This window comes from Schistocerca gregaria, chromosome 4, assembly GCF_023897955.1.
Source record: "Schistocerca gregaria isolate iqSchGreg1 chromosome 4, iqSchGreg1.2, whole genome shotgun sequence".
NCBI classification, from domain to species: Eukaryota; Metazoa; Arthropoda; class Insecta; order Orthoptera; family Acrididae; genus Schistocerca; species Schistocerca gregaria.
Genome location: NC_064923.1, coordinates 524,180,288 through 524,191,569, shown reverse-complemented (window position 1 = coordinate 524,191,569; position 11,282 = coordinate 524,180,288). Strand labels below are relative to the sequence as shown.

Sequence of the window (11,282 nt, the reverse complement as noted above, 5' to 3'; positions counted from 1 at the left end):
GCACTTGAACGTAGATCTCACTTTTGTAACAGTTTTAATAACGATTTTAATTACATCGTTCGCTGTATTGTTGGCTTATTTCGCATTTGAAATGTTAGTGAGGTGATTAATTTTACTGTTCTTACAGTAGAGAACTGGCTTACTACCAAATACAACAAGAGGAAGAAAAGGGGAAGATAAACATGGAAAAGCTGCAACCACGGGGAGATGGGGGAGGGGAAAATTGGACAGTTAACAAGAAGGAAGGGGAGAGTTAAGATTTCCACGAATTTTTTTGTTGCTCATTTTACAATGGTTGTATGGATAGTCGTAGCAGTCATAGCTTTACGTGCTTAGGAGCAACTGAGGAGCTAAAAAATAACGAAATATTTTCATATCAAGAATTTTATGATAAATCATCAACTATGAATTTTATTACAACATATACAGCAATACATTTATGTATACAGTTTACGTTTGACAAAAGCATTCATTCATCGGCAAGATTTACATGAAACAGTGATATCACAAATATACAAAATTATTCTTTTTGGTAGCTTTATCAGGTACTTTGTGCAAAATACGAAGCCATTATATAAGAGTATCGATCATCATTCTAACTTTCTTGTTACAAGAAAAGTTTGCCTGAGGCACAAGAGAAGCTGTGTAAATACCAATAAGTTACAAAATCAAGTTATGAATAACTAATATTCCATTCGCGCTTTGAAGATCACTCGAGCAGTAGAGGTGCATATTGGCACAATTAGTACCAACGAATGTGAGTCAACCTACATACAGGCACTGAGCAAAAATCACACAGTATATGTGGTAAATATGCAAGACGCCTGATCGATTTCCTTGCAAATTTCTTTCCATCTGCAGATATCCTACCGAAAGAATGGTTGACCGTAACCATAAGGACCCCAGGATAAATACGGATTTCCGCCGTATGACGGGAGGTAGCCACCAAATCCTCCTGGGTAGGGGTAGGGGGAGCCCCCCAGGCCCCCCAGACCATAGCCTAAGGGGCCGAAGCCCCCCAGGCCGCCAGGGCCGTAGGATGAAGCCTGGCTGCTCGCCTGCGACAGAGACCTCGCCTGCCGACGGCCACCTGCAACACACACAGCGGCCACATGTTAGGACCCAGTCTCACCAGTCTCTACTGATCCTATGCATTCACTGAAACGTCATGTCACACGCAGCGTTCATGATTCAGATCTTTACTTTCTCAGCAAGGTCGGTAGCATCACATTTGCAATTACATTCACATTGTCTATGAAGCACACTGGGCAAAAATTCACTCCAAAGAGCCATCACACTAATACCGTGCAACACAGCCTCTAGCGTTAACTTTTCTTTTTGGGTCATTAGTCGTCTGAGCGATGCGGCCCGCCATGAACTCCTCTCCTGTGCTCTTCGTCTAGAAGTAGCACTTACGTCCAAAGTCATCTGTTATTTATGTCGTTTCCTATAACTTTGATCCTCTGTGTCTCACTCAAATACCACTGCAATAGGAAAGCGTTACGTATACATTTCTACAATTTTTGTTAATATCTGGTAACAATTATTTTCATATGACTTTGAGGAGAGAGTGTTCTAAGATTTTTGTAAAACTATATTGCGATTTCATTGTTATACACTTACATATGTAAACCAGAGTATGTGTGCAGAGTAGTTTATCGGGTAATTATTCCTTAATGTCTTCACCTATGTTGTACTAGCTAAGAAAGCAGGCATTTCCTTGATATTTATTTGCAGCTGTGGTCGAGATTTCATACGTTTGGAATTTATTTTGAATTTAAAAAGCTGCTTTGTCGACAAGAGTGTGAAGTATTATGATTGACAACAGGAACGAAGTGCTTGTTTGCTTCACTAACACAAGAGAGCGCCACGTAGAGCTGGCCGAGAGAAGAAACTAAGGACAGGCTCGCGCTTTGTCCTTAGTTTATGGTCATGACATAAAATAAGTTCACGAGGAATTGTACACGTTTAAAAAGAGATACCAGTGGAGAAATGGAATAAAATAAGCGTGATTCGGGGTATAAGACTAGCACATTTGCGCCACTTACCGTCAATATTTCCGCTTCTATGACGCTTAAATTTCGCAATACAGTAATCGGAGTGCCGTTTTGGAATTTTGTGTAATGGAAGATGATACAAATCTGTACCATTGTGTCACCTGATCAATAGTAGTTGTCAACTCATCTCTGTTTAATGAAGCGTTCGATACCAGTCATAATTTGACAATGTCTCTTTGAAAATTACGATGTGTTATTTCCATTGTGCGAGTTATAGGGAGCATTATATTCTTAGAGACTAATACTTGAACTTTCATTTACCTTTTTACATTTTTTGCATTATATTTTAAAACCCATTACTTTCAGTTTAGTGTCGCTCGTGAAAACGTAATTTATTCTGTAAAATGGCATTTGTTTCTTTCGTCAGTAACTGGCAGACGTTTGAAAATTTATCATTATTTAGGTCCGATACACTACAGTACAAAATTACGCCTAAGATATTTAACTCAATCATTAGTATTAAATTTTTTCACATCTGGAATGATAGTTTTTTACGGTAGATATTAACTTAAACATTCTATTCCTTGCACAAACAAGTCGTGCTATCTTTGTTTACTGTGACATTTGAAAAAGTTTTTGGACAGGTTTTGGTGTGTGCTGGAAGAGGGCAGATGTGGTTAGGCATGGCTGTGACTTTTTCCTCCGCGTTAGATGTAAACGAACTTTTGTCTTCTTGTTTTGAGCATTGTCAAATACAAGTGAAATGTTAATTTTAGCAATTCAACAATTATAAGATAGAATACAAATACATCAAAGTGAAAACCAAAGGCCGGCCGCGGTGGTCTAGCGGTTCTAGGCGCGCAGTCCGGATCCGCCTGACTGCTACGGTCGCAGGCTCGAATCCTGCCTCGGGCATGGATGTGTGTGATGTTCTTAAGTTAGTCAGCTTTAAGTAGTTCTAAGTTCTAGGGGACTGATGACCACAGAAGTTAAGTCCCATAGTGCTCATAGCCATTTTGAAAACCAGAGTTTATTTCCAAAGTGACATTCAGACTGTTGCATAATAATGATGAGAATAACTACAGTTTATATGTTGACTATGGAGTGTCATCACGGAAAATTATCTAACCCGGGCCTCTTATAAATTATCCCGTAGTAGATTATCTGACGACGAGCTGAGCCACCTATTCAACGAGAGAAATCAAGGTGATTTCCTGCTATGTCTTACACTTCATATAAAAACCATTTTAAAGCGAATACTTACACCCTTGCCCATCATATGCTATCATACATTCATACGTTAGGTTGTCCTCAAAGAAAAATGTTGGAAAACAGAAACTTTATGCTTTTCATTATCTAACTGTTAATGACACAATGTGGACAGGATATTTATAAAGGCCAGGTATGCTAAAAGAGTTTAAAAATTGGACTGGATAATTAGTAGAGTCATCTTCCTCCATATCAGTGTTGATGGAGATATACTCTACATTTTGTTTCTCCAACTGCGTAAGTATAACCGAGTTAATTCTAGCACAAAGCCAAAAGTATGCCAGCAAAGTTGTCTATCTCTGTTTTTCTAAGCGATCTGTAATGTTTTCTGGGTTAAAATACATCCGCTGTCCTCCTTCAAGATTAACATCGAGATAAATCACAGGTGGTGTTTTTAGTGAATAGGATAGCTCAAAATGCACCACATTGCCTCTAAAGAGCTATTGGTCCGACAAAAACTTTGTGACTTCATCGTTTTCATTCCTCAATGGAAATGTGGCTTGGCAACTGCCCGTGATCACATAGCCTACTTGCAAACATATTTAATGGATTTAAGGCCGTTACACATTTCACCGGTTTGTGAGCTTTAACGGTTGTAGATAAATAATATCGGTGAATAGGGCACGGTACATCTATTGTCTAATTTCATAGACACGTGATCTTATTGCAGCTGTAATTCCGCCTTGTTCAGACGAACTTCAGCCGTCGGAGACGCTAATTTACAACTAGCTTTCAGACCTGAAGCCATCGGCAGACGGACCATGCTGTCGAACGTAAACGTTGATCGTGCTGAGTTCAACGTGTTGCTGAACTCTGAGGTACAATGCGAATTGTGCATACGGTTCATGGGCCCCTACGAGGAATACGCGGTCAAAACGTACTCGAGAGGCTGTTGCGGGATGTTTCTAGCTCGTAAATCACGCTGTTTACTAAATGGGCGCACGTAAAAATAAACCCCACGTAAACTCTGTTGAACTGTTCATTTCCTCCACTGTCCATACGCTAGTCTCGTTGTTCTATATGTAACATGCACAAATAAAAACCGAGCGAGGTGGCGCAGTGGTTACCACAATGGACTCGCGTTCGGGAGGACGACGGCTCAATCTCGCGTCCGGCCATCCTGATTTAGGTTTTCCGTGATTTCCCTAAATCGCTCCAGGCAAATGCCAGGAGGGTTGCTTTGAAAGGGCACGGGCGACTTCCTTCTCCGTTCTTCCCTAATCCGATGAGACCGATGACCTCGCAATTTGGTCTCTTCCCCCAAACAACCCAACCTACAAATAAAATCTACACTATCCATGTACATGTTTTAAGACGAAATGGAAACTACCCTGTCCAATAAGTAAGGACACAGGCATATAAAACTTCTATTACAAACAGTGCGATACAAATTTGCAATAGTTCTCCACATAAGATTAGCATTATTTCATCATTTCCACATTTTAGTAAAACCCCAAGATCATTCTTATTTCATCACTGTTGCTACCGAGTAGCAACATGTGAACTACGAATTATAAAAGGAAGAGGAACAAAATATCGTTATACAAGTAGTGCAAGCTGTTGTGTAGGTTAAGACAATCGAACAAATTCACTCCTCAGAAAAAGGCATCTTATATTTACATAACATCAAATACTTTAATATATACTTACATTAAGCTAATAATAAAGTATCAGAACCTATTACGCGAATGTTAGAAAAAAATTAGACATCGTGAGACACGAACCAGTCTCATTGACGAACTTTGATGGCAATCGGGAACGCTACCTACTACGTTATTTTTTTCTTTTTTTTTTCGTTTTGTTCGTAGTTGACCATTGTGTTTGGTGGATGCGGACGTCACATGACATCCGGTCAAGTTCGTTTGTTGACTCTTCCAATCAGCTTTTTTCTTACACAGACCAACCAGCTCTCTGACCGAACACGCTTAGCTACCGTGCCGGCGCTCAAAACCGACAACAAACCCCTCACTTAGCCAATACTACCATGTTGGCGCTTGCTGAAAGCATTGATCAGAGCTATGTTACTTATTGAAATTTCACTGTAGCAAATTGTACCAAGAACAATGCGTTTCTGGTGGTTCCTCAATGTGTCGTTGCCTTCAAATAGCATACTCTCGTAACAGGCAAGTTACAATAATACTTTTGCCAAGAATAAGATGTCTCTCATTATTTTATTGCAAAGAATCACACAGTTAACAACGGGTTTTCGGGTGATTCTCAATTTTCTGGTTCTCAGAAACGGCATGTATACGTATATGCTTGAAGCATAGAGATGCAAGCAGTGATGTACATATGGCCACCTGCTGGTTTGTGTGATTTTGGTTTAGAGTGTGCAGTAGACATACACACGATTTTTGGGGGGACCATCCGCATTTCACGAAAATATCACACGTTGTTGCAATGATCACAGTTTATCACATCTGACAGATCTCGAGTACACTGACTTGGGTCATTGTGAATGAATGCGTTTAATCGATCTTGATCAACCCCGAAGGTCTTCGTGAACACAGAGAGTTACAACTACTGAAATGATCCTCCTTAAAACGAGAAAACCATTTCTCTGCCGTGCACTGTCCAATGGGGTTATCCCCATACACGACGCAGATGTTTGTGGTTGTCTCCGCTGCTCATACACCTCTGTTGAAACAGATGAATATGTCGGAAATGTTCGGATTTCTGCACATGGCATTCCATTTTAAAGCGTCGAAATTTCCACTCACAATCTCGAAATTACAAAATGACATTATGTAAACTCGCATAGCAACAGTGAACCACAAATAAAACTGACACTCGATAAATAAACATATATCAACCGGAATACCGACATTCAAAACAAACACTACGATCTTATACGTCGACCTAATACTTTCTATGTTAAATTTTTAAGTTAGACCTGTAAAGTAAAGGTTTAGAAGAATGTCGCATTAGCTTCTAACAGAGGGAAGGTAAATCGAACGAACACTCTACAACGCAGATGTGGATTGGGAACCGAGGAAACGAAGACAAATGAACCGAGAGAGCAAAGGAACTGTACTACTCAGTAGTAAGTAGAATATGGAGAACGAGACTCCCATACCGAAGGAGATTTGTGTTCAGACGAAATGCACTGATATCAAAGGCTGTACAAAAATTGAACAAATAAGCCATTTCTGTAATTGTGATGATCAACACTATAACCATGTGAAAGTCGATTCGTGAGAAAGCACCAGTAGAAAAACATTAGATATTATGTAAGTCAGGAGGTGCAAAAATAAAGTGAAAATTTAATTTTACCGTTCGTACGGACGACGATTTATTAGATGGACTAGACATTATGTGCGAGGAAAGCTTTGATTTTAGTTATGGAACTGGCACACCGAGTTTGTGAGTTACGTTCAGAACTAGTTTACATATGGAGGGAATAATAGTGGGTAGGGAATAGAAATGTAAAATACATGTTCCTAGGATGTTACATATGACAGGTACTTACTTGTGCAATGATAGGAGCTCAATTTAAATGTGGTAGCAAGTGATCTCTCTAAACACGAATGCTTCAAAAGTGTACAACTCACTTTGTAGTCCAGATCCAGTAACGGCTATCACTACCAATACAGCCAGCACACAAAGGGTCTTAGGCTTCATTTGGCAACTTGCAGGAATACACTGACAGGAACAGTCCGCCCTTGGCTGGTGTTAACTTTGTCCTTGCAGGGCCTGCGGATATTTGCCTTTTATAGTTGACTGGCGCCGGTGAATCAGGCAGGTAGGCAGCTAGCTAAAGGCTGATAAAAAGTCAGTACAAGGGCGCCACCGAACGAGAACGCTGATAGCGCTTAGGAAGGACTGGCTTCAAACAAAGACGATACGAACGTGCAGAGCACTGACCTATGACTAACGTGTTAACGATACTTTGTGGTAGTAGAGGGATTCAAACGAACGCTTTACTTTCGACCTTGTGACTTCAGTCGCCGTATAGCTTTTTTAGAGACTATAAACAAAACATGGACAACTCTCTGATAGGCAGATGAATCAGGTCTTTCACATATGCCGTTGCAATTTGATTATTAAGAACGCGAACACGTAAGTTGAAGGTGTATGAATCATACGTGGATAATGAAATTCCTGCATGTGGGACTTTTTACCAATCTGAAATATTTTAGAGTAGAAAACTATTTGAGGTGATTTATGAAACATTAAACGATGCTGTAAGAGGTCCATCATAAAGGAATTTATTGCTAGCGCACTCGGGCAGATGTAATTGCGATGGATTGCTCACGCGCTGCCTGCGATATGTAAGCTATAATACACTACTGGCCATCAGAATTGCTACACCAAGAAGAAATGCAGATGATAAACGGGTATTCATTGGACAAATATATTATACTAGAACTGACATGTGATTACATTGTCACGCAATTTGGGTGCATACATCCCGAGAAATCAGTACCCAGAATAACCACCTCTGGCCGTAATAACGGCCTTGATACGCCTGGGCATTGAGCCAAACAGAGTTTCGACGGCGTGTACAAGTACAGCTGACCATGCAGCTTCAACACGATACCAGAGTTCATCAAGAGTAGTGACTGGAGTATTGTGACGAACCAGTTGCTCGTCCGCCATTGACCAGACGTTTTCAAGTGGTGAGAGATTCGGGAGAATGTGCTGGCCAGGCCAAAAAAAAAATGGCTCTGAGCACTATGGGACGCAACTGCTGTGGTCATCAGTCCCCTAGAACTTACAACTACTTAAACCTAACTAACCTAAGGACATCACACACATCCATGCCCGAGGCAGGATTCGAACCTGCGACCGTAGCAGTCGCACGGTTCCTGACTGCGCGCCTAGAACCGCGAGACCACCGCGGCCGGCTGGCCAGGACAGCAGTCGAACATTTTCTGTATCCAGAATGGCCCGTACAGGACCTGCAACATGCGGTCGCGCATTATCCTGCTGAAATGTAAGGTTTCGCAGGGATCGAATGAAGTGTAGAACCCCGGGTCGTAACACATCCAGTGTTCAAAGTGCCGTCAATGCGAACAAGAGGTGACCGAGACGTGTAAGCAATGGCACCCCATACCATCACGGCGGGTGATACACCACTATGGCGATGATGAATACACGCTTCCAATGTGCGTTCACCGCGATGTCGCCAAACACGGATGTGACCATCATGGTGCTGTAAACACAACTTGGATTCATCCGAAAAAAATGACGTTTTGCCATTCGTCCACCCAGGTTCGTCGTTGAGTACACCATCGCAGGTGCTCCTGTCTGTGATGCAGCGTCAAGGGTAACCGCAGCCATGGTCCCCGAGCTGACAATCCATGCTGCTGCATGGACTATCGCGCGGATGGTTGTTGTCTTGCAAACGTCCCAATCTGTTGGCACCGAGCGAGGTGGCGCAGTGGTAGCACACTGGACTCGCATTCGGGAGGAGGACGGTTCAATCCCGCGTCCGACCATCCTGATTTAGGTTTTCCGTGATTTCCGTAAATCGCTCCAGGCAAATGCTGGGATGGTTTCTTTCAAAGGGCACGGCCGACATCCTTCCCCATCCTTCCCTAATCCGATGAGACCGATGACTTCGCTGTTAGTCTCTTCCCCCAAACAACCCCTCCCCCCGCCCCCCCCCCCCCACAACCAATCTGTTGACTCAGGGATCGAGACGTGGCTGCAAGACCCGCTACAGCCATGCGGATAAGATGCCTATCATCTCTACTGCTAGTGATAGGAGGCCGTTAGAATCCATCACGGCATTCCGTATTACCCTCCTGAACCCACCGATTCCATATTCTGCTAACAGTCATTGGATTTCGACCAACGCGAGCAGCAATGTCGCGATACGATAAACCGCAAACGCGATAGGCTACAATCCGACCTTTATCAAATTCGGAAACGTGATGATACGCATTTCTCCTCCTTACTCGAGGTATCACAGCAAAGTTTCACCAAGCAACGCCGGTCAACTGCTGTATGTGTATGAGAAATCGGTTGGAAACTTTCCCCATGTCAGCACGTTGTAGGTGTCGCCACCGGCGCCAACCTTGTGTGAATGCTCTGAAAAGCTAATCATTTACATATCCTTTCGGTTAAATTTCGCATCTCTCACACGTCATCTTCGTGGTGTAGCAATTTTAATGGCTAGTAATGTAGAATCGCAAACCAGATAGCAGTGTCGGCTGCAGTAGGAGCAGTGTCGGCAGTAGTAGTGGTAACTTGCAGTCGGGCGATTGGGCCTGTCGTGCCTGAGTGATGTACTATAGGTAAAAACAGCCGCGCGTATATCTGATTTTTTACAACAAAATTTGTACTGTTGTTATATCAAGTCCCATGTAACTGTTTTAAGAAAATCTTTTAATAATAATGTTTTTTTTGTAAAATTAACTTTTTGACAATCATTCATCTGAATTGAAAGACTTTAATAATTTCTACTATGCCTGGTCATCCCCATTATCGTAAATAAAAATAAGTTATTGCCTTTTTATAAGTTACATATCTAGCGGCCAGCACTTCACTGGCCTGTGCCAGTAAAATGTCTTATAGGAGCAGATATATACACGTTATTCGGCGACTTCACTGAGGTAACATGTTTTAATTAATTCAGAATGATCTTTCAGGGCCATGACGCAGCACTGCTGAGGTCCAAATTTTCCAGTTTAGATTCTCAATGAGTTAATTATTGAAAGATTATATATCAGTCACATATTTTTATTGGGAGGTTAGTCACGTTATTTTTGCGAGGTTACGGAATAATAAACTGTTAGGAGGTTACACTAAATGTCAATGTTGTAAATATTTTCCTGTTTGGAGGTTACAATGTGTATCTGAGTTTTATTAAACATTGTTGCTATTTTCATATAATAAATTGCTCTTCTAGATTTCGTACTGTACATAGCACCATCAACCACTGAGCGGTCTGAGTAAGAAAGTGGTCGAGGCGTAAAGTTTAGATGCGTCCTCGTGTGCAAGAACGCATAGTCACTTATTCTTCAGTTCACTTAAACACGGGAAGGTAATGAGGACAAAGGAAACTACACAGCTCTTAAACAAGAATTAGTTTTGTTTGAGCGTGAGGTTCACTTATCCGTCAGAAACCTTTGTATAAATCTCACCTCATTTACAGACGAGTTTCAATGTGAATGTAAGCTGCAAAAGAGAACTGTGCTGAAGCGGGTCTGAAACGTTGGCCACCACATCAATCTACTCCACGTGGAAACTTTTCATTTACTTTTCTTATCTACTACTAGGACATCTTTTGACCCATGAACCAGTAATCACGACTAGCTAAGGCACAGCTAATTTGCTGGCATCCTGAGAATTTGTTGTTCTAAATAAATTTGAAAAATTAGAGAATAGTATGGACATTAGTTCAATCAGTTGCATAAGAAAAGAAACGCCTTTTATACTCCTCTTCCCTTGTCGAATGATTTATTTCAATTGTCTCAATCTTTGTACTATATAGAGCAATATTTTAACTGCATAAAATGTTGGGAAAATGTTACTAGAAATTTTATATCTGACTGCGTTTATGTGCTTGGAAATAATTAGTCAGATTTTCACGCCAGCATTTATGCTAAAAATGTTGAATTACGTTTCTATTATCTGACTCAGATAACCATTTTCTCATTATTCTACACTTTTTAAGTTTCGTTTGCTTCTGGATTAGTCGATTTCCATGGTTTACGAACTGCATTTTTCATGTTTTATTTTACAATTATCAGTGCGTGAATTATAATTACATAACCAAAATTTCTGTTTATTATAGTGACAAATTGCAATCACTTTTTTGTTCCTAATGTAACGCCAAGTGTTTTGCTATAATCTTCTCTGTATTTATAAATATATTTTACCAGTTAGTTGATTCAAACTTACGTTTTCCGTGTATCGACATTAGTTGTTTTCTGAGAGTGTCTAACATGATAGAAAATAAATTTTTCTCTTCAGTGTTTGACTGAAAGTGTAATGACCAGTCTGCGAATAATATGACTACTGAATGATGAGAAAGTGGATAGCGTTCTTATTCGTAGACTGAGCTGC

The 11,282-nt window shown here is 40.9% G+C and overlaps 1 protein-coding gene across 1 annotated transcript; it reads right to left on the bottom strand.

The window, feature by feature from the left end:
- Nucleotides 1–389: 389 nt before the first annotated feature.
- On the bottom strand, nt 390–6,952 carry LOC126268033 (prisilkin-39-like). The gene is made up of 2 exons (XM_049973456.1): nt 6,818–6,952; nt 390–1,090 (listed from the first exon to the last, which is right to left on the bottom strand). The coding sequence occupies exons 1-2, from the start codon at nt 6,885–6,887 to the stop codon at nt 867–869; spliced, it is 294 nt and encodes a 97-aa protein (XP_049829413.1). The 5' UTR covers nt 6,888–6,952; the 3' UTR covers nt 390–866.
- Nucleotides 6,953–11,282: the final 4,330 nt, after the last annotated feature.

What these genes read in the sequence shown, in the direction of transcription:
- LOC126268033 (XM_049973456.1), bottom strand. Translation starts at nt 6,887, where the DNA reads ATGAAGCCTAAGACCCTTTGTGTGCTGGCTGTATTGGTAGTGATAGCC. An exon ending in TACTGGATCTGGACTACAAA is followed by an intron (nt 1,091 to 6,817) that starts GTGAGTTGTACA and finishes TGTGTGTTGCAG; the next exon opens with GTGGCCGTCGGCAGGCGAGG.